At 38.2% G+C, this 24,110-nt stretch overlaps 1 protein-coding gene across 1 annotated transcript in view; it reads left to right on the top strand.

Annotated features, from left to right (window-relative positions):
• The window catches only part of ZCCHC24 (zinc finger CCHC-type containing 24), a 133,260-nt gene extending 110,006 nt beyond the window's left edge, over positions 1 to 23,254 (top strand). Inside the window, exon 4 of the mRNA XM_051982011.1 lies at positions 22,827 to 23,254. Coding sequence (XP_051837971.1) covers positions 22,827 to 22,940 — 114 coding nt within the window. The 3' untranslated portion in view covers positions 22,941 to 23,254. The remainder of the gene's footprint in view (positions 1 to 22,826) is intronic.
• Positions 23,255 to 24,110: the final 856 nt, after the last annotated feature.

Raw genomic sequence — 24,110 nt, forward strand, 5'->3', positions numbered from 1 at the left:
GATAAAATGGAGGCAGCTCACAGGTTTTTCTTGGAGAAATGACTGAAGGAGTCAATTGGTTGGCTTGCTGTTGGACTTGGTTTGATTGTGCACCCAAGGGCAACAAGAAACATCATTTCCTAGAATACCTGATCATCATGGCTTGCATTGCTCAGATCAGTATAAGCAAACAGACCACCGGGAAGATAATTGCAGCTTAGCAAGCTGTTCCCTGCCACAAAAACATCTTTTTAAGACCAAAATTCTCCAGCAGTGTTTTGTGACTGAAGGTCATGGAACACAGTAATCTCAAAAGAATAACAATTGCAGATGAACTGTAGGGCAACGGAGAGGTGCCTGGTGCACTTAAGTAGATTGCCCACAGTACGTGACCTAAAAGATATAAATGAAGTGCTCTGTCCTTGGAAAAAAGAGACAGGGCAGATAGCAGGAGTTATCCCAGCATATTGTCCAATTCAGCGTTCCATTGATGTTGAAATACTAAAAGGACCAGTAGAAGGCTTCCAATACAATAGGTCAAACTTCTGCACAGAATTTATGGGAAAATAAGGACAAGAATTACAAAGGGGAGAGATTCCCATCATCCCAACAATGTAAAGTGCTGAGTTCCCTGTTCTTGGAGGTATTCAAGGAGATGCTGAATGACCATCTGTCAGGCATGATATAGACAAGATTCCTATGGAGAATTTAACTATGAAGTCAAACTAAATGACTTCAGGGGATTCAAGGAGGGCATTGTTCTTCCTAGTAAGGTTACTGGGAAGAATTAGAATTCAAGTTTATGGAAGGCAAAGGCCATTTTGGTTTAGTTGATGAATTTTCAGAGCCTACAACAGTGTCTGATGTGTAGTAGGTGTATGATAAATTCTTTGGTTGATTAATTTTCATTCATGTCTTTTGTTTTTATATCACCTGTGCTTCTGGGTACATCCTTTCCACCTCTTCTATCCAGTAAGCTATACCTTATGCTAAAGAATGTAAAAGAAAATAGGAAAAAAATCAATTTAGCAAAACCAATCAATATACCAACTAAATCTGTCAACATAGTCAAAAAGTCTCATAATCTCCCCAACTTTGCAAAGAAGAAAAAAAGATGCATTTCTTCTATAATTCTCTAGGGTCAAATTTCCTAATCCTTAAAATTATACAGTTTCCATTTCATTTTTCTTTATTCTTTCTATTTCTACTGTGGTAGTCATTTTGAATATCATTTTCCAAATTCTGCTCATCTCATTCTATATCAATTCATACAAGTTTTCCTGCTTCTCCAAAATCTTCATATTCATTGTCTCTTATGGCTTACATAATAATAGTGCTTAATAAAATCCTACTGAATGAATGAGTCTGCATCTGGCATCCTTGGCACTGTCTAGAGCCATTAGTCAGTGCTGTCACTATATTCCTTGCGGGATTAAGGGAAGCAGCTGGTGGCACAGTTCTGGGCTTGGAGTCAGGAAGACCTGAATTCAGATCTGGCCCCAGATACTTACTAGCTGTGTGATCCTGGCCATGTCACTTAAGCTTTGCTTACCTCAATTTCCTCATCTATAAAATGGGAATAATGATAGTACCTTACCTCCTAGGGGTTTTTTGGCTGAGGCCATTGGGATTAAATGACTTGCTCAGGGTCACACAGCTAGGAAGTGTTAAGTGTCTGAAACCAGATTTGAACTCAGATCCTCCTTACTTCAGGACTGATGCTCTATCCACTGCACCACTTGGCTTCCCACAGCAAACATTTATTAAGTATGCACTGTGTTCCTAGCACAGGGATGGGCACTAGGCATATAAAGACAAAATATAACAGCATCTGCCCTCAAAGAACTTCCATTCCATAGCAGCTAACATGAATTGTTCTTCCTGGTATTTAATATATATTTATAATATCCCATCCTCCCCTGTCACATCTCTCTAGTCTTATTTTCTCATTTTCTCCCTATTATAATGCACTTCCACAATGTTGATTCCTGGACCAGGATCAAAGTCTTGCTCTCTCCCAGGCTAAGAAGGCGTGCAGCTGCATCTGTCCCTGGCTGCTGCTGCTTCTGACCACAGGTCTTTCAAGGGGTGGGCCTAGGACATGACACCTGTACTGTGGCAGCTGGATGAAGTGGGTTTGGGTGGTTTCAGGTACCACAGAGTATGCCTGACTTCCTTTTGAAGGACATGTAAGAGTCTAGCAGTTTCTTTTGCCCAACAGAGCTTTGTACATGAAAGCCAGAGACAGGTTTTTTTTTAGTTCACCATCAAGAGATAGATATAATAAATGAAGAAGCAAAATAAAAATAAGCTTTGTCTCAGGAAGAGACAGAGAGAGTGGTATATAGGTAAATAAGGATGTTTTAGGAAGACTTGGGTTGAATTTCCAATTCTGCTACTTGCTACTCATATAAGAGCAGATAAGTCATCCACACCTCTCTTCCTCACTTTAAGATGAGGGGGTTGGGTCAAGTGATGTCTAAGATCTCTTCCAGCTCTAATTCCTATGATTCTGGGGCCTTTCCTAGAATGCGTCAGCCAGGAGGGTCTCCTTGGTATCCTGCATTCACACATCACATTCATTTCTTTCTTTCTTTGTTCTGTTCCCTACCCAAAATGCTCTCTGTCCTTATCTCCCCTTCTGTGAATTTTACCAATTCTTTAAGGTAAAAGTTTTAATTTTTTTTTTTTGCGTGTTAACATGGACCCCTTTGGCAGTCTGGTTTGGAAGCACATAGACTCTTTATCAGAATGATGTTTTTAAATTCTAAAATAAAATATATAGGATTACAAAGGAAACCAATTATATTGGAATTTGTTGTTTAATCATTTCAGTTATGTCCAACTCTTTGTGACCCCATTTGGGATTTTCTTGGCAAAGATACTGGAGAATTTGGTAATTTCTTCTCTAACTCATTTTACAGATGAGAAAATGAGGCAAACAGGGTTAAGTGACTTGCCCAGGATCACACAGCTAGTAAATGTCTGAGACCAGATTTGAACTCAGATCTTCCCAACTCCAGGCCTGAAGCCATCTAGATGCCCTATTTTGGAATACAGTTATCAAAACACTTAAAGGCTGAGTTCACAGATGCCAGCTTCAAAACAGGGCTAAACACCACCCATCCACCCCCTTCTTCTCCCTGATCCTGCCAAAGCTTATTTCTCTTTTCTTTGAATTTGAAATTCATACATGTCACACAGCTGAGCAGCTGACAGTACATCTGCTGTAGTTATGGATCATTCAGGCCAGTCCCTTCCCTTTAGAGGTCAGTAAGAGTGCTCTTACTCAAGGTCCCACAGTCTGGAAGGGACACAGAACTCAGGGCTCAGGATGCAGTCCCCCTTTGGACCTACCTCACTCCTTCTCAGGCCATTTGCATCTTCCTTTATTCTCTAATTGTTCCTCTCTCTTCTTCCCAGCTATAATGCATGCATTTCAAGGATCATATTTCCTCTGTTTCTCTTCCCACAGTGCTTAGCACAAGGGTACTGTGGTAGCATAATAAATAAATAAATACTAACAGCCCAGAGAAAAAGAGTAGTTTTTAAAGATCACAAAGCACTTCTCACAGAAATCCCTGGAGGAAGATGATACAAACACTGTGTCCATTTTACAGATGAGCAAGTTGAAGCTCAGAAACATAGGAACTCTCAGACCCTGATTCCAAATCCCCTTCTCTTTCCATTGTGCTTGGCTGCTTTCTATCACTGCTCCCACTGCAGTCAGCAGAGAGGCCAAGGGACCTTAGGTATGATTGACGGAAAGTTTGTTTTCTCCCATCGGAGCTCACGCATTTCCCAGAAAGGGCAGAACCGTAAGGGCTCCTCTCCGCGGGGCTCGCCAGGTCCTGCCCTGGCTGGGGATCCTTCTCCTGGGAAAGTGGTGCATCCTTCCACCCCCTGCCTCCCACCTCCCACCTCTACCTCAGAAGCCTCCCCTTCCACATGTGTTTCCTGTTAGCCTCCAGCTGCAAAGTTCTCCCCCTCTCCCGGAAGAAAACACTAACCTCAGTTTCACCTCCCAGTTTCCCTCCTGGGTCAATCAATCCCAGCTGTTTAATGTTTCCCCGATGCAGGATGGAGACTGTCTCTCCTCTGGTCTGCTTCTTAGCTCTACAAAAGCAGGGAGGATGGAGTTGCCCATGTAGAGAGGAACTTTTCAGGACAGAAAAGGGACAGGTCCAGAGCAGGTGACTCCTTCCCACATGCCCATCCCACAGCATTGGCTGACTAAAAGCAAAGAAATAAAACCCGAGTTCTAATCCCCCCTCTGATGCTTAACTGGCTTATATGGTCATGAGCAAATTCTGTGAATGCAGCCTCCCTAAACCTCAGTAACTTCATTGTTCAATGAGAATCACTTTATACTTGTACACTTCATGGAGTGATTGTAAAAGAAAGCATTTTGTAACACCTTAAAATACAATGTAAATAAATAGATTACAAATCAATCTGGGAGAATTTCCTCTTAATTCAGCTGTCTCTATGTAAATTTGACCAACACCCAGAACTACATGGCACCCCACACTTATCTGCTATGTATGGAAATATGGAATTATAGCATCATAGCATTAGGATTGGAAGGGACCAAAAGATCACTGAATCCAACCAGCCCATTTTACAGAAGAGAAAACAGGTCCAGGCCCAGACTCAATTCTGAGGCACAGATTTGCTTTATATCAGATAGGTACTATTATAATGCCAAAGTCAAAATCTGACTCTAAATCTAGGATCCTTCCCACTCTACTACATTGGACTACTCCTGAAGCATGTTACAAAGGGAAGAAGAACAGTGTGGGAATTAAGGGTTTGAGGAAAAGAGTCTCAGGCGAGATTCATGTAGACAAGATGGGAAGAGATGAGGTTAAAGAATATCCTGGTTAGATTGATAAAACTTTGGATGAGAAACTATATTCAAAGTACCAATTAATTTATCCAGGAGCCATGTCTCTGGTGCTTAATACAGTGATTGAAACACAGTAGGCACTTGATAAATGTTATTGATTTAAAGATTTATGGATTGTTAGAGATGTCAGGATTTAGGTTCTCCCCTTTGCCTTATTATGTGCTATATTTTTATTGGTAATTTAGAAGAAGACAGAAATGGGATGTTTATCAGACTTGCAAGGAAGGATAGTTAACATATTGGTTGGCAATATTAAGACTAAGAAAGTTCTCAGTAGATTGGGACCTATACTAACAAGATGAAATTTAATCGAGATTAATCTGATTAAAAATGGCAAATTCAAATACACAGATATGAAAAAAATTCAGGGCTAAGGGGAAGAATTTTTTATTAGTAATAGTATAGTAGTAGTAGTAGTGGTAGTAAGTAGTAGTAGTAACAGTAATAGTTCATGTTTCTATAGGGTTTTACAGTCTGCTAAGTATTTTCCTTACAACAGTCTTGTGAGTCAACACTAACAGAAAAATAGGATCTGTCTCAGAGAATCTCATTTTACTCTAAGCTAGCCAGTTGACATCTTGAATATGGTATTCAGTTCTGTAAAAGAATCACTGACAAACTGGAGTATATTCAGAGGAGGAAAAACAGGATGTTGAAGAGACTGGAAATCTTCTCATATGAGGATCATAGGATTCCAGAATTTGAAAGCTGAAAGAATCTTATCCCAGTCCAACCTGCAGAAATGACTAAAGGAAGTGAGGTTACTTTACTGTAGATGTTGTCAAATATATGAATGACTTTCATGTGTTAAGAGAGATTAGATTGATCCATGTAAATCCAGAGGTCAGAGATGGGATCAAAGAGGTACGAGTTATAGCAAAGGAGAATTTGGATTATTATTAAAAACTTTTTAATAATTAGAGCTGTCCAACAAGAAACAAGTTTTATTGTATGATGGTGAGCAATCTGTCCCTAGAAATGTTCAAGTAGATAATGGATGCCATTGACAATGTTGTTAAAGGTTCCTTCCCTGCTGGTTCTTCTTTCCCAGGACAAAGCTAGATTAATACAGAAAGTCCTATCACTAATAGGTTGTCCATTTGATTAATTCTTTGGCTATAGCAACACATATTACAAATGATATATTGATGATTCTATAAAAGCCACTTTTTCCTAGTCCTCAAAGCACTGCTTCTTTATACTCCTAGACTTGCCCAACATAAGCAACACACCATTTTGCCAGGATTCTGCCCAATAGACAAAGTCTAGAGATGTCCAAATTTGGCTCCTTCCCGTATTCTGAAGGAGTACCAGGCAAATAAAAACTGCTTTTCATGGAGCTGGCTCTCAGGGACATCCATGAACCAACCAGCTTTGAGAACCTAAGAAACAGCATACCATGCCAGCATAGCCATGACTAGCTAACTAAGTGTGATTTATTCTTAAGATCCAGTCCTGGGGGAATCTCTTCCTTCATAGCATAAGAAAAAAACATCATCTGACAGTTTCCCTAATTAAAAATCAAAGCTTCTTCTTTACTTTCTTTTTTATTTTATTTTATTTTTCAATGAACAAGTCCTTTATTTTCTCTCTCCCATCCTTCCAATTTAAAATTCTCATAACAACTTTATACTTTACTGAAAAAAAAGATATTCACTAAGAGTGAATGGTCAAGCAAAACAAATTTCCACATTATCCATGTCCAGAAACATATGCCTCATTCAACATTTTAAGTCTATCCCTTCTCAGTAAGGAGGTAAGCAGTACGGGCCATCAATAGTCCTCTGAAATCATGGCTGGTTCATTGCATTGATCAGAGATCTCATGCTTTTCCAAGTCATTTGCTTTTACAACATTGTTGTTATTGTATAAATTATTCTACTTCTGCTCATTTTACTCTGTATTGTCATATAAGTCTTCCCAGATTTTCCTGAAACTATTCCTTCTGTCATCTCTTATGAAACAAAAGTCTTCCATTACATTCATATGCCATAATTTGTTGAACAATTACTCTAGAATGCTCATCCCTTTGATTTTCAGAGCTTCTATAAATATTTTTGTACATATGGGATTTTTTTTCTCTTTTTTTGATCTCTTTACAATATAGGTTTAATGGAAGTATCACTGGCCAAAGAATATACACAACTTAAAGATTTTTCTTCCTTTCAATTCTTTATTATAGAGTATTTTTTAAAACAAATTCTTTGGAATATGCTAATTGTAGGTGAACAGGGAATGGCCATAATGACCCTCAGGTGGGGCTCTAGATTGGGAATCCTCTTTCTTTCACTTCTTCTCAGGCTATGACTTCCAGTTGGGCTTAAAAGTATCTCTTGGGCCACTGATGTTCAGAAAAAACAAAAAAGATTAAAGGAAGTGAATATTCTGTATGTAAATGTGTATAAACATATACATATATATATATATATATATATATACATATGTATACATACACACACACACACACACACACACAATCCCAGTTCTATACTGACTCCACCAAACATCCCAGCCAGTATTCAATGAGTTGCTATTAGAATCTTCTGCTACACTGGAAATTAAAAAAAAAAACTAGATTGGGCCATATATATAATCTAGTCTCCTAACATCCAAAGAAAATGAAGAAATGAAGTTTTCACGTGTGGCGACAATGGCCTGTCACCAATTCTTCCATCTGGTAGACGTTCTTCAAGATCAAAGTCAACCCTTAGAGAAATAAAACCCCAGTGCATTTACTAAACTTAAGTAGCCATTCCAGATACCCTCCAGAATCTCTCTGCCCTCCCAAACTCCCTTAGGTCCAGGGAGTCCAGGATCTGAAACAACTCCCATTAGCACAACACATACCTCATTTTTGTTATTGCAATCATCTTCAGCCCTTTAACAAAAAACCTGTAATCTATAAAGAATGAAAGATTGCTCATCTTACAGAAAGAACTCCACAGGTTAGTCATTTATGGCCTAAGACAGACTGACTCGATGTGGCCTATGACTCCCAGGTCTTGCTATGCCATAATTTGGTGGTGTGTGTGTGTGTGTGTGTGTGTGTGTGTGTTTGTGTGTGTTTGTGTGCATGTGCGTGTGCATACACACACACGCATATATATATAGATGATTGATGAAATGAATTATAAAGTACATATTTATTAAGCTATTTCTATATGCAAAGTACATAAAAGAGAAAATATCTAGTCTTCTCATATAATGAAGGAAAACAAAAGTTAGAGAAGGGATAGTGACATCACAGTTACTAGTGGAACAGGGATTAGTTATCCTAATATCAGTAGTCCAAAATTCTTTTCATGTTACTTCTAGGGACCATGAGGATGATGGAGAAAACCTAGTCCAGAATTCCAAATCCAGCATTTCAAAGACATTTCCTTTCTGATTCTATATCACATCCTTCTACCTTCCAACTTCTTGGCAAGGATTTGGTAGTTAGTAGCTATATACTTTAAGGCTTGTAAAGTACTTTGTAAATTTTATTTCATTTTCTTTTACCCATCAACCTTGGGAGATAAGTGCTATCATTAACCCCACTGTACAAATGAGGAAACTGAGCCTAAGAAAAATTAAGTTATTTGCCCAGGTAATAACTGTTAAGTTTCTGAAGCTGGATTAGAGCAGAGGGTTTCATGATTCCAAATCCAATCTTATCCTCTGCTTCATGATTTTTTTTTCCCTGTGTGGTTTTTTCTTGGATCCCTTATTTAATGTAGTCAGAAACACTCCAGTCTCTAAGATAGAAGAGCAGCCATTTTGTCAATAAGCATTTAAGTACCTATTAGTGTCAAGCACTATAATCACTTTGTCAATAAGCATTTAAGTACCTACTATGTGTCAGGCACTGTGCAAAAATTGGAGATATACAAAGAAAGACAACTTGCCCTGCCTTCAACAGAAGTCATAGTCTAATGAAGGAGATATAATACACAGACTTAAGTGCATAGAAGATAGATGTAGATTCAGTGAATATAATCAGAAAAGGAAAGGCAGCTGAAGGGACTGGAAAAAGCCTCCTGCAGAAGGTAAGGCTTGAGCTGAGTCTTTAAAGAAGCTAGGGAAGTCAAAAAAACAAAGGGGAGGAGGCAGGACATTCCAGGCATAAGGCAGAGCTAACATGAAAACTTAAGCTTTGGGAAAATCATCTTGGCAGCTGAGTGGGTGACAGATTGGAGTAGAAAAAGAATTGAGACAAGGAAACCAATTAGAAAGAGAAGTGATAAGGGCCTGGATTGGGGTTGTGGTTTTTTGAGCAGAAAGAAGACAGGGGAAATGTTGGGAAAGTAGTAATGACAAGATTTGCCAATAGGTTGGATATAAAAGATAATAACAAGGAGTTAGATTGTGGGTTTGGCTGACCATAAGGATAGTGATGGCTTTAGTAGTAATAAGAAAAAGTTTGAAAGCAAAAAGGGAGGGGAAGTTATATCCTGTTTAGGACATGTGGAGTTTGAAATTCTTCTACATTCAATTCAAGATGTCCAAGAAACAATTGGTGGCACATGGATATAGCTCCAAAGAGAGAGATACTAGGGGTAGATATACAATTTTGGAAATCATCTGCATAAATAGAATTGATCATTTAACCCATAGGAAGTGATGAGATCACTAGTGAAATAATAAAGAATAAAAAGAGAAGAGGGCACAGTTCAGAGCTTTGGGGGCACTCTTACATAGATGAAGAACCAGAACAGGAGACAGGAGGACAGGACAGATAAGAGGAGAACCAGAAGAAAGCAGAATCAGGAAAACTCAGGAACAAGAGATCCAGGAGGAACTGATCAATAGCATCAAATGTCACAGAAAGAATTATGAGGATTAAGAAAAATTTTATATTTGGTCATTAAGAGATTACTGGTAATTTTGAAGAAGGCAGTTTCAGTTCAATAGTGAGGTTAAAAGTCAACTTGTAGAGGGCTTAGACATGAGTGAGAGCAAAGGGAAGTGAAAACACTGAGTGTACAAGATTTTTCTCAAGAGATTTACATATGAAGGGGAGGGAAGAGAGAAGATGGTAACTTATGAAAATAATGGGATCCAGTAAAGCCTTTTAAGTATATGGGAGGAGATACAAACATGTTCATAAGTTAATAGGGAAAGAGCCAATACACTTGTTGTTATCTAATAATATCTGACTCTTCATGATCCCATTTTGGTGTTTTCTTGCCAAAGATATTAACAAGGCTTGAGATTTCTTTCTCCAGCTCATTTTACATATGAGGAAACTGAGACAGGTAGGGTGAAGTGACTTGCTCATGGTCACATCATTAAGTGAAGGGTCTGAGACTTGATTTAGACTTAGGATTTCTTAATTCTAGGCTCAGTGATAACCAATACCTAGGGAGAACCTGAAGATGAAAGAAATAGTGGAAAGGAAAATTAAAGCAATTTGCTGGAGAAATTAAGAGAGGATGGATCAAAGGCACATGTAGAGAGGAGTTTGCCTTGGCAAGGAGAAGAGGCACCTCCAAGACCAGAATGAAGGAAAGGATGATGACAGATGTCTGAATGATTTGAGTTGAAAAAAAAGAGGGGATAGGGAGCTAGAAGAAAAACTCTTACTGAATATCAATCTTTTTTTTTTCAGTAAAATATGAAGTGGAGTTCTCTGCTGACAGGGCTGGAGAGATTAAGCTTCATGGGAGGCTTGAGGAAAGAAAAAGTTGCTTGAATCAGCTACTGGGCAGAATGAAAGAGTGAATCCATTAGGGAACAATTGAATGTTTGCCTTGCTGCAGTTAGCACAGAGTTGAGATTAGATAATATGCAATGGTTCCATTCAGCAGAGTTTTGTGATTTCCTTCAGCTCTGTTCAGCACCATATAAATAGGAGAAAAAGAAGTGAATGATGAGAATAATTCAAGATTGGGGTGATGAGTGACAAGTCAAGGAATAAGGGAAACAAATGGAATTGAGTTGGTTTTTGTTGTTGTTCAGTCTTTTAATTGTAAACCCTATTTGGAGTTTTCTTGGCACAGATATTGCAGTGATTTGCAATTCCTTCTGTAGTCCATTTTTACAGATGAGGAAATTGAGATAAAAAGTGACTGGCCCAGGATCACATAACTAATAAGTATCTAAAATCATATTTTAATTAATAAAGAGGAAGGAGTCTTCCTGATTCCAAGCCCAGTGCTCTATCCACTGTGCCATTTAGCTGAGTTGGTTCTTTGGGGGTCAAAACAAAAAAGGGTAAGAGTAATGACTGGGAAAGAACTGAGGAGGGAAGGGAATGCAGGTCATGGTGAAGATGAAGTGCAGGGAGAGGAAATGATAAAAATATGGAGAGATGGAGTGTAAAAAAAGGATTATGATCAGATAAAGGAATTTCAGAGTTATGAGCATAGAAGTGGAACAGTTGTGGGCAAAGTCAAGAGTATGATCATCTCTCTGTGAGTGTTTTTAATAGAATCAAAAAGCAGGTAGGTCATGGCAAATGAATAGATTGAGGAACCAAGAAGTTCAGCTATTTGAGGAGATATCAAATGTGTGTGGATGTTCCCTAGCATAAAGGCAGGAAATGGGAACAAGAAAAAGATTGTAAGGCAGGCACTGAATTCATTGAAAAAAGGAGAATATTTTGGAGATAAAGAGATAATGGCTACAAAGATCTGAATTGGGCATAAATATGGATATTGGAACTTTGAAAGGTGAAGAAAAAAATCTAGAAATGATTGGTATAAAAAGTGTTCTGATTCTTCTACCACAATCAATGAGTTATGGGGTTTGAAAGAAAGTATAATCAGTATTGGAAAAGGAAGTGAGGAAACCATCTCACTGAGGGCTAGAAGATAGGAGGAATAAAAAGAGAAGAGATTTAAAATGAAGACAAGTGAATTAGTTTGGAGCAAGCATTCTCAGAGGACATAGTGAGAGGGGCAGACAAGTCTAGAGTGGAACATATAGAGTACAGAGTTGTGGTAGATAATCATGCGATAGTGCTGAGTGGAGGATAAGGAATAGGGATTGTATATTGGCAGAATCATTGCAATAGGGTTAATATAAAGGAATGAGACTTGGCTAACTTTTGAGAAGTGAGTCCAGGTCCAATAGGGAGACATGAAATTAGATTATTCTTCCCTCTCTCCATTTTCCTTCCTTCTGTTTCACTAAAGTGAAATGTTTAGGAAAGATTAAAGACGTTCCTTAATCTATTCTAAGATATTGAATGGCCCAGTCTATGGCTATAATAGCAACAAAGAGAGAAAACAAGGAGAATGTGTATAGTAGAAAGGTTGAAGTCACAAGATCTTTGTTCTTTTCCTGGATCTCCTACCTATTAGTAGCTCATACTGACCATTTCTCCTCAGTTTCCTTATCCATGAAATGAAGGATTTGCCTAGATTATTTCCAATTCTAACATTTGTAATTCTTTGAAATATATTTTCTTTCTTTCTTTTTTTTTTTTTTTTTTTGCTGAGGCAGTTGGGGTTAAGTGACTTGCCTAGGGCCACACAGCTAGGAAGTGTTAAGTGTCTGAGGCTGGATTTGAACTCTGGTCCTCCTGACTTCAGGACTAGTGCTCTATCCACTGCGCCACCTAGCTGCCCCTGAAATAGATTTTCTTTAAACGATTTAGTGTTAGATGGTGTGCTTGGAGCCCAACTGTGGGAGGATTTTGTGGGTGAATCTTTTCGAATAGTGAACTGAATATCTTAATATCTTTGTCTTGTGAAGCCTTAGAATAATACTGACATTGCCTTATATATTTCAAAATAGTTTCCCATTTATCATCTCATTTGATTCTTACAAGACTCCTATGAAGAAGGCACGGCAAGTATGTGCTTCAATAGGTCAGTAGATTAGTGATTTCATTGTTAGGAGTCCACCCTTCAAAGATGCAAGCTGTGACTCACCCACCCACACATTCTCATTCTGCACAATTCTTATCCATGTTCTACAATAAATCTTTCACAGAGGATCCAATGTACTAAACATGCTAAAGGAAAACTTCCTCTAGATCTTTTTTTTTTTTTTTTGGCAGAAATGATTATCCCTATTTGACAGATGAAGAAAATGGGACCTAGAGAGATTAACTTATTTGCTCAAGTTCACAACAAATTGCTGACAGAGCTTGTGCTAGAACCCAAGTCTTCAGATTGTCCATAACATGTGCCTTCCAGATGGTCCTTACTAATCTTGTTAGAGTCTCTGCCTTCTGCAATTCTTCCCCCACCCCCTTCCTTCCCTGCAGGAGGATTATTTCTGAAGTCAGTATGATTGGGGCAGGCCAAGGCTGTGGAGAAGGTAGTGTCTTTGTCAACTGGCCAAGAAGCTGTCCTCACCAGGAGTCCTCCCAGCATCCTCTGCAAGTTTTCCAGGAAAAATGATTCCCAGGGCCCCAGAGAAGGAGGGAAGGAAGGAGGGAGACTGGGGACTTAGCAAAAGAGCTGCTTCTATCAACAAACTGGATAACTGATGAATTCTTCTCTCATTTCTAGAGCAAAGCTACAGCACATTTTGCAAAGCAGGGTTTTGAAAATTTGTGAGGTTAATTTTTGTGGTTACTTACTCCTACCCTCTCCCAGACTCCCATAGATCCTGACCTGTCCACAAGGCCATGTAATTGGGAGGCAGGCTGTGGTACTTCATAGGGTCAGAAGATAAATGATTTCAAGCTAGAGTAGATCATAGAGGCCATCTAGTGCATTTTGCAAATGAAGATATTAAGGATTAAAAATGTTCAAGTGACTTTTCCCAGAGTCATCCAGGTAGGGAAATTGCAGAACCAATATTTCAACTTGGACTACAAATAAGGCATTTTTTCACACCAGGTGGAGAATGGGGATAGACATAAGGAGAAGTCTGGCAGACTATCCATCCTCTCTGGAGGTGGGCCATGAACAAGATTACTTCACAAGGACATTTTTGCCTGTTTCTCTTCTTATTCCAGCTTCCTGTAAACAGAGAACAAGTTATCCTTTGATAGTTCAATATCCTATTTGCCAGTGGGTTCTCTACTACTACAACTCAAAACCCAACCATGTCTTTTTACACTGAGATTCTTGTCCATGTTTCTGTCAAAATTCTCCATCAATGTACCTCTTTCTCATTCTTTTAATTTTTATCAGTATTGGTAATCTCTCTTCAAATTCCTACTCTGTTGCCACTCAGCTGAAACAGAGGTGACAAGGAGTTCTCAGAGGCTTATATCAAGCTGGAAAAAGTTCTTGTATGGTGCTGAAATCAGACCATATCTACTCTCCAACCTTATCTCAGCCTGGCTAAGTATGGAGTGGCTCCTTACAGGTAGTATGACTACTTTACAATTATCTGGCCTTGGCTACTGGAATGTGGCCAAAGTCCTGTAGCATGTGGTTTTAGTAAGGTCTTTTTTTTTTTAAAGGCTTAAATGTCCTCAGGATTTAATTGGTTTAGCCAGCTAAGATTTGACAAAGTTTCCTGATCATTTGAATTAAAAAAAAAGTCACAAGCAATATAAGTATAATGGGATGACCATCATTGAGAACATGTTGCTCTATCCTCTGTGAACAATCTTTCTCTTCTCTGATTGTGCTTCCTCTACTATGGTCAAGTAAACCTCCACTTGATAACTGTTATATGGACTACTGAATGTTCTGGATGGTTCCAATCTCAAAGCTTGAGGAATCAGCCCAACCTGGTTAGTTAGGACTATCTCTCCATGAAACCAGAGCTATTCTCTGGATGTCCATTATTATCCTTGCATTCATTAGCTGTATATCATGCACCCCACTCATACCCATCATGTATCTTTCCATTGTCATTTAGGTATCCTGCAATTTGGATTTTTCTGAGATCAAATTCTATGATTTTTGTGGTAGGGGAAACCTTGAGATCTTTGAAATAGGATGTTATTTTCCATATGTAAAGGCAGCCCAATGAAGAAAATGATTTTTTTTTTTTTTTTTGGCTAAGGCAAAATTAGAGTTAAGTGACTTGTCCAAGATCACACAGCTAGGACGTGTTAAGTGTCTGAGACCAGATTTGAACTTAGGTCCCACTGACTTCAGGACTGGTACTCTATCCACTGGGCTGCTCCTGAAAATGATTATTTACATTCAATTACAGGACTACTCATCAACTATCAGAAGGATCTGTTTAAGATATACTTACTAATGGACTAATATGCATTCTATATCCACTTAGTTTACACCATGTGAATTGCAAATAATATTAGTAAGTATCCTTGAGGAAGCCATGTAATATTTTGCTGCTCGGTATAATTTCCAAATAGGATCAATTATAGAAATTCTTCTCTAGGGAATTCTTATTCTGTTTGGTCTTTACTCAGAACATTTCCCATGATGTTGATGAACACCTTCAGTGAGCATATCTCTCCATGTGTTATGTACCTTTCTTAATGTTGCTTCTCAGAAGACTTTTGATCAGTTATTTCTGTTATCACCTATTGTATTCTATCTTGTATGATTTTTACATATTCAAGTGAGATTCCTCACCTTCACTTTCAGTGAGTTAATTTTTTTTTTAAATCAACAAATAATAAATCCAGTAGGGACTTAGAGCTTCCACATATCTCCATGAACTGTGCGACTATGAAAATGTAGTCTGCTATGATTTATTACCTGCAAAAAATGTTCCTATTCTCTGCTCATGTTTCTATCAAGCATTTCCTCTCTATATGTATAGATCATTTTAAAATTTTAAGAAAATGAAAAAATAAGCATACAAGATTAGAAGATTTTTATCAATCATCTTTAAAATAAATCAAAACAAAACTTTTTTTAGTAATATCAATACCATCCTTCTGTGATCTTTTCAATTCTTTTGAAAAGCTTTTCATTGATAAATCTTGGAAATTGGTTTGTGAGTCCCTTTAAAATTGTGTCCCACCAATTCCAGGACACTTGGAAGTAGTTCTTCAAAACTACTAGTAGTATTTCTGGATCAAAGGGTATTGTGTCCCACCAATTCCAAGAGACTTGGGATGGAATATACCATCCACATCCAGAGAAAGAACTATGGAGACTGAATGTGGATCACAAAATTTCCATCTTTTTTTTTTTAATTGGCTTTTTCTTTCTCATGTTTTTTTTCTCTTTTGGTCTGATTTTTTCCTTAAACAATATGACAAATATAAAACTATGTTTAAAAGGATTGCACATATTTAACTTATATTTGCTTGCTGTCTTGGAGAAAGGAAAGTTAAAGAAGGAAGGGAGAAAAAATTGGAATTCAAAATCTTACAAAAATGAATATTAAAAACTATATACATTTTTGGAAAAATAAAATTCTATTGAGGAAAAAAAATTTAAAAAGTTGTATCACACAGCATGGATTTTTTTTCTATATGTATTTGTTTTTTCTGACTTTTTCATCTTAAATGCCTTTTTCACTTTTTCACATCAGGTACTGAAGAAGTAAAATCCAGAGGTGGCAGTTCCTCTCTCATCAATTATTAGAATGAGTCATCACAGAAACTTTAACAAATCTCTTTCATTTTTCATCTATTTGTTGACTTATTCTAGTTTTATCTATAAATATTATAAGGGCAACATGAGTTAGCTGAGTCTTGTGGTAAGGCCCTCTTTGGAGTGTTATAAATTCTCCTACCTCCCACAGCTTTTCACTTCTTTTTGAAACAATGATGTTTATAATGTTCTCTCATTCTCCTATGTAATGCTTTGCAGTTTACTTTGTACTTTTTCCTATGTGTTTCTTCTTAGAGAGGAGACCAAGTATTTTTCTGACAGATGATTCCTGGGTTCTTTTGGTCTTTTCATTGTTGGTAGCTATTTTATACAAGTTATAATTCTTTAAGCAGTGGTAATAATAAGCCTTTGATAAATTTCCCATTTTTCAGAGGCAGCAAAATGTTTGAATGTTATATTCCCCTATGCTCATCTTGGAGTTGCATCATCAAAAACAAACATTGATACATAAGCTGCAATTATCTTCATAGTAGTCTTTTTGCTTAAATTATTATGGGCATATAAGCAAAAATGACCAAGTATCCTTCAAATTATATTTGTTTCAGGAGCAAACTAAAGTCAATTCAATCAACTCCTTTATTTCATTCTTGGGGAAAAGCCATTCATCCATTTAACGACAACTTCTTTTTTTCTTTTTAAAAATTTATTTTAAACGTTTTCTTCTTTTAAAATTTTGAATTCCAGATTCTATTTCTCCCTTCCATCTCTTCCCCCCACCTCCTGGGTAAGTAAACAATGTGATATCAACTATACATGTGAAATCATGTAAAACATATTTCCATATTAGCCATATTGAAAAAAAGCCCAAAATGAAGAAAGCAAGAAAACTATATTTTGATTTGCACTCAGAGTTTTGCTCTCTGGACACAGCAATTTTTTTTTTCATCATGAATCCTTTGGAATTGTCTTAGTTCACATTATTGATCAGAGTAGCCAAGTTATTAGTTGATCTTCAGTACAACATTTTTGTTACTGGGCACAGTGAACTTCCATTTCTTTTCACTTAACTTTGATTCAGTTCATATAGATCTTGCCATGCTTGTTTTTCCCCTGGAACTACCCCTCTTTATTATTTCTTATAGCACAATAGTTCTCTATTACAATCATATGCCACAGCTTGTTCAGCTATTCTCTAATTGATGAGCATTCCTTCAATTTCCAATTCTGTCACCACAAAGAGAGCTGCTATAAATATTTTTGTCCATATAAGTACTTTTCCTTTTTCTTTCTCTTTTGGACTTCAAGACTACTAGTAATATTTCTGGATCAAAGGGTATGCACAGTTTTATAGGTCTTTGGGCATAGTTGCTGATTGTTATCCAGAATGGTTGGACCATTTCACTGTGGCTACATCAACAATTCATTAATGTACCTATTTTTCCCCATTGCCCTTAGCATTTGTCACTTCTAATAGATGTAAGATAGCACCTCAGAATTGTTTTAATTTACCTTTCTCTGATCAATAGTGAGTAAGAGCATTTTTATATGACTACAAATAGCTTTGGTTTCTTCTTCTGAAAGCTGCCTGTTCATATCTTTGACCATTTATTAACTAGAATTGGCTCATTTTAATAAATTTGAATCAATTTCTTATTTATTAAGAATTGGGGCCTTTATCAAAGAGACTTGCTATAATTTTTTTTTTTTGATATTGCTTCATTATCTATGGTACCTTTTAGCAAAATGTAGTTTCCCTGATTATCTCTTGCAATTAGATCCATTTTTTCTTTTGCCTTTATCTGAGATCATGATTGCCACCCTACCCTCTTCACTTCAGCTGAAACTGGAGCTATTTGCACCAGCCCTTCATTTCAGCTATGTATTTCTTTCTGTCCCACGTAAATCTCTTGCCTACAACATATTGTTGAATTCTAGTTTCCAAACCATTATGCTAATTCCCCTCTAAGTTAGCTCATCCCATTTACATTCACTTATAATCACTAACTGTGCATTTCCTTCTATCCCATTTTTCCTTGTTTTTCTTTTTCTTTCTTTTTTTTATCCTGTCCCTCCTCAAAATTCTGTCTTGCTTCCAACCACTGCCTCCCCCAATCCACTCTCCTCTTTATTGTCTCCTTCCTCCATCAAGTATCTTATTTCCTTTTTCTCCAATCTCCTTATTAGTTAGGATAGATTTCTATACCCAACTGATGGTATGTGTGTGTGTGTGTGTGTGTGTGTGTGTGTGTGTGTGTGTGTGTGTTCTTTTCTCTTTCTAACAATTCATAGATGAGAGTGAGATTCATGCGTTGTCCACCATCACCCCCATTTTCCCACCCACTATAAACCTCTTCCTTGTGCACCTATTTTACATGAGAAAATTTGCCCCATTTTACCTCTCCCTTCCCCCTTCTCCCAATGCATGTCTTTCTTACCCCTTCATTTTTTTTTGGGGGGGAGATTATCCCAACATAATCAACTTGTACCCATGCTCTCTATCTATGCAGCTCCTTACAACTGCCCTAAGAATGATAAAATTCTTGGGAATTACAATGAATATCTTCCAACATAGGAATGTAAACACTTTAACTCCATTGAATTCCTTATGATTACTCTTTCATGTTTACCTTTTTTATGCTTCTTTTGAGTTTTCTTTTTGAATGTCAATTTTTTTTTTTTTTTACTTATACCACTCTCATTTCATTTCATTTCTTTTTCTGGAGGCAATAGGGCTTTGCCCAGGGTCACAAAGCTGGTAGGTGGCAAATGTCTGAGGCCAGATTTGAAATCAGGATCTTTTGATTCCAGGGTCAGTTTTCTATCCATTGTACCACCTAGCTGTCCCCCTCCCATTTCTTTTCCAATTTTTTTTTCCTACCATTCTTTTTTCTGTCTTTAACTCACTCAGGAATTCTTAGTAACCTTGGGTCTAATTAGCATTTTTCTTTGAGGCTTTGTACCTGTTTTCACATTGTCTTCCCTATGTTTATGTCTTGCTCACCTCTGCCACCATAGTGGCTTTTTATGATTAAGTTCTTTGTTGTTTGCTCATTTTCACAGCCTGTTTCTTGACTTTGAACTTTATATTAAGTTTTGGCTCCCTGACGCTAAATGAGCAGAAGCAAGATCAAGACCCAAATTTCTTACTGACAGTTTGCATTTTAGGAAGATTAATCTAATTATTGTACAGGATGGATTAGATAATGATACTATCATAATCTTCTCAGAGCTCAGAAGGCAGGGAAAGCAAAATGCAAAAGGTAAAAGAACAAAGAGAAGGAAGATTGAGGAGAGGGGAATATAATCTAAGAATCTGAAAGGGTCCCTTGGCCCTACTCAGTCTTGGAGGCAGGAATACAGCTGTTGCAGTCAGCCCATCAGGGAAGCCCTGAGAAGTCCAATGGCTGGGATACAAGCCCAGGGAGCTTTGGATTTAGAACTTGGTAGAACCTTGGTATTATATAGCAAAGCTTCCTCAACTATGGTTTGCAACCCCATATAGGATTGCATAACTGAATGGGAAGAGGTCACAAAAAAATTGACAACATTAAAAGGTTTCTAAATGCTTTGCATCCTACATTACCAAATATCTCACTAAGATTTAATTATTTATGTAAAAATAACTAAGTATATCCATCTCATTAGGTATGCAAATTTGCTTTTGTCATTAATAATAAAGGGCAAAATTGAGGGCACAATTGGAGGGATTCAGTTAGTAGGAGTCAGAGTAATCATTGTCATGTGTGGGACTGTGTCTAGGATAAAATTGGACTTTCACATTTGTGGGGACCTTGAGAGAAATTCTCTGCCTGGGATTTTTTTTTTAAATTTTAGATAGCCTAGACTTCACAGATCCCAGAGAAATTGGCAAAGAAACAAAGAAACAAACAAAAACTGACCCGGGCATGCTCAAAGCCCTGGTACACATTGCTTTCACCATACTTTGCATTTGTTAACTGTTTACATGTATTCCTCTCAGATAATATAACCTCCTTGAGTGTAAGGACGGTTGTTTTTGTCAGCACAAAATAGATATTTAATAAATGTTTATTAAATTGAATTAAGATTACCTTTAACCTTTGAAAATTTGTTCTCAAAATGTGTAAAGATTAGAATATCCAAATATATATCATGTTCAGAGTTAAAAAAAAAAAGAACAAAGAGACTACAGTTACACCTTCCAAGTCACAATTTTTTCCATCTCACTTTTGAGTACAGTGGGTTGACATAAGAAATTAAATGGGAATTTTGGGGGAATTTTGCAGAAGCCACAGATAATATTTGAAAGCTAGCAGACAACACAGAAAAAGCTTAGAAATTCAGAAATGTATAAATTATATGTATAGTATTGTATAATGTGAACATATTTTACCTTTTAAGGCTATAATAATTCAGATAATTCAGATTTCTTTGGTATGAAGGAAAGGCCAAAATTTTTTTGCAGATTTTTTAGATCATGGGGATGATGTGTCACCCCACAATGTGGAAGAGATAACTGTAGTTGTCCTTGAGATGGGTGGGCTAACTCTTTTCTCATAATAATAATAGTCAAGTCACTTAGCTCTGATTGCCTCCCCACAAATAAATGATAATATTAATAACTATCATTTATAATTGCATTTTGTGAAGCACTTTTCTTATATTGTCCCATGGGACTCTCACAACAATTCTGTAAAGTTGGTACTATTATTATTCTATTCTTCAGGTAAGGAAATTGAAGCAAAGAATTAGTCTCATAATATCTGAGATGGGATTTGTACACATCTTCTTGAATTCAAGTCCCAGGGCTAAACTCCACTATGCCCTCCAGATGCTGCTCTCCCCCCAACACATACACACAGACACACACACACACATCTCACCAGTCTTATTTCCATAGGCTTTCTCCTTGATCTGACTTTTGATCTTGCCTTTGTCACTCTCTAGGCAATACAGAACCTATTTGGGTCTGTGAATAGAGGAGTTAGACTCTAAATCCTGTACAATTTTAAATCTGTGATTCTGTGGATAGAGCACCAGCCCTGAAGTCAGGAGGATCTGAGTTCAAATCTGATCTCAGATACTTAATACTTCCTAGCTGTGTGATCCTGGGCAAGTTACTTAATCCCAATTGCCTCAGCAAAAGATAGATAGATAGATAGATAGATAGATAGATAGATAGATCGATCTATCTGTGATTCTGTGATTTCCTTTCCTGTCCCCCCATACTTATCAGTCCTCCCAAATTTCCTCTTTAGGTCAATGACTCCACCACCCTGCCAGTCACACAAGCCCTAAACTTTATTCTCAGCCTTCATATCCAATTAGTTTCAACCAACAAGCAATTATTAAGTCCCTTCTCCCTGCCAGACACTGTTCCAGGCTCTGGAGATAAAGACGAAAGTGAAACTGCCTCTGACCTCAAGAAAAATGCATCTGAGTGTATATTAAGTAAAACATCCTGGTGTTTGAGGAAGGAGAGCACTGGCCATCTCTCACCTCTGTCTATCTCCTCTCTTTAGCTCATCCATCACCCCAGCATGGGACCTCATTGTCTGGACTATTACCTGCCTTTCTAACCAATGTCTCTGCTCCCAGTCTCTGTGAGCAACTTATCTGGACCAATATAGAACTGTTGTCATTATTATTAACTTGAAAAATTGTATCTCTCTTATAAATCTACGTGGAGTTAACCTTTCTACTCAGACCATGTGCCCCTTCTTGCCTCTGATTATTAATGAACATTAGGACAATGTCCCTCCACTCCTGGGCGCTTTCTGAATGTAGGGGACACTGCTCAAGTATTTATTAAGTGCTTGATATGTGACAGATACTTCACAAATAGCATCTCATTTGGTCTTCACCACAACAACTTTGGGAGATAGGAACTGTTATCCCCATTTTACATATGAGGAGACTTGTCAAGGGTTAAGTGACTATTAGTTTTTGAGACTGGGTTTGAACTTAGGTATCAAGTCTAGCCCTCCAACCACTACACGCCCAAACAGGTGATCCTACAATGAACTCACTGTGGCATAATTCTAACAAGACACATTCTTCCCCTGCGCTAGAGAGCTGTTGCAAAATAGGCTGTAATAAGTGTGGTTCCCTACAAGATGGAGTTGAAGATGTTGTGTTTCATTTTGCAGGCGGAACAAAAGAATTAGTTTGTTGGGTGGTAAGGGGGGAGGGTGGTTTGGTAGATCTTTGCCCGAGTGAAACAGAGCTGATCTGACTGGTGTTTTCTCTCTCTCTCTCTGTCTCTCTGTCTCTCTGTCTCTCTGTCTCTCTGTCTCTCCCTCTCTCTCTCTCCTCTCTCTCTCTCTCTCTCTCTCTCTCTCTCTCTCTCTCTCTCTCTCTCTCTCTCTCTCTCTCTCCTCTCTCTGTCTCTTTCTCTCTCTTCTTCTTCCTTCTTCTTCTCTCCCTCCTCCTCTTTTTCTTCTTCTTTCTTCTACCTTCTTTGTCTTCTTTCTTCTTCTTCCTTCTTTCTCCCCCTCCTCCTCCTTCTTTTCCTCTTCCTCTTCCTCCTCCTCCTTCTTCCCTCTCTTCTTTCTTATTCTCTTCTTCCCTCCTTCTTCCTACAGAGACCTTTGGAAAAACCAGATGGCCTGGATGTCTCCGATCAAAGCAAAGAGCATCCTCAGCACCTGTGCGAGAAGTGCAAAGTCTTGGGCTACTACTGCCGGCGAGTGCAATAAAACCTCCCAGTGATGGTGGGCCTTCCCACTGCCCCACAGCCCTCAGAGCTTCTGGTGGCAGAGCACCCTGGGGCTTCTTGTTCCCTACCCAATCTGCGAGAATCCTGACCTAAATGCAACCTTTGGGAAGAAAAGAAATCACCAGTTATCACCTATCTATAAAGGAATAACATGCCTTACAGTTAACAGAATGTAACACGTGTGTGTGTGTGTGTGTGTGTGTGTGTGTGTGTGTGTGTGTGTGTCTGGTTTTTTCCCTCCTGTGTGTTTCTGGGTGCACCTGTACACATGCAAAATGTATTTATAGAAATCTGGGTTTTTGTCTAGTGTTTTAAGACACAACGTGTTACTGAAAATGTTCCTGATGGGACCGCCACCAGGCCACGTGAGGGAGAGAAGGGGTGGGGGCTGTCCCATTGATTGTTTACACAGTTTTTCCAATGTCCTGGCCAAGAGAGGCAAAGGATTGGACTCTTGGTCCGTTTGGATATGAGGAGGAGCTGAGCAGGAGGCTCAGGAGCATTAAGGGGAGGCAATGAATGTGGCCAGACCTCTAGACCCATTCCACTTTCTGGGGTCAGTCGAGATGAACTAAAAGCTTGACTTCTGCCAGTTATGGGGGTAGAGGTTGGGGTGGGTGGTATTGTATCTTCTCCTTGGCCACCACTGCTCCTGCCTTCCACTCATCACCTGATGGGCTATGAACATATGGCTCTTTTCTCAGGTCTCTCCCTGTCCATTGGCCCCCTCTGAGGGTCCAGTTCAGCATTAGGCCACAAACGCACTAAATTTACTGTGAATAACAGGGAAACTGAAGGTATCCCTTTTCTTCCCAAACCTGGACAGCTACCCTGATTTTGTAATCATGTGAAAAGCCACTTTTGGGGGGGGAAATTATATATCTTATTTTCTATTCAGTAGATGAGCTATTAATCCAAGAAAACATTTACTCACATGTAGCAGAAGGGAGTAAGGGAAGTAGGAGGAAGCTCTGACTAGTGGAGTCCATGTCTGCTCCCTAAATACTCCCTTCCTTTCTGCCTCCAATCCTGAAACTACCCTATATATCTCTAACATTTGGGAAGGTGGCAGCTCCTGTCCAGAGTGAAGAGGTGAGGAAAAAAGAATTGGACACTGGCAAAAATACCTTAAGTATCAGGGGAGCTTTGG

This window comes from Antechinus flavipes, chromosome 2 (genome assembly GCF_016432865.1).
Source record: "Antechinus flavipes isolate AdamAnt ecotype Samford, QLD, Australia chromosome 2, AdamAnt_v2, whole genome shotgun sequence".
NCBI lineage: Eukaryota > Metazoa > Chordata > Mammalia > Dasyuromorphia > Dasyuridae > Antechinus > Antechinus flavipes.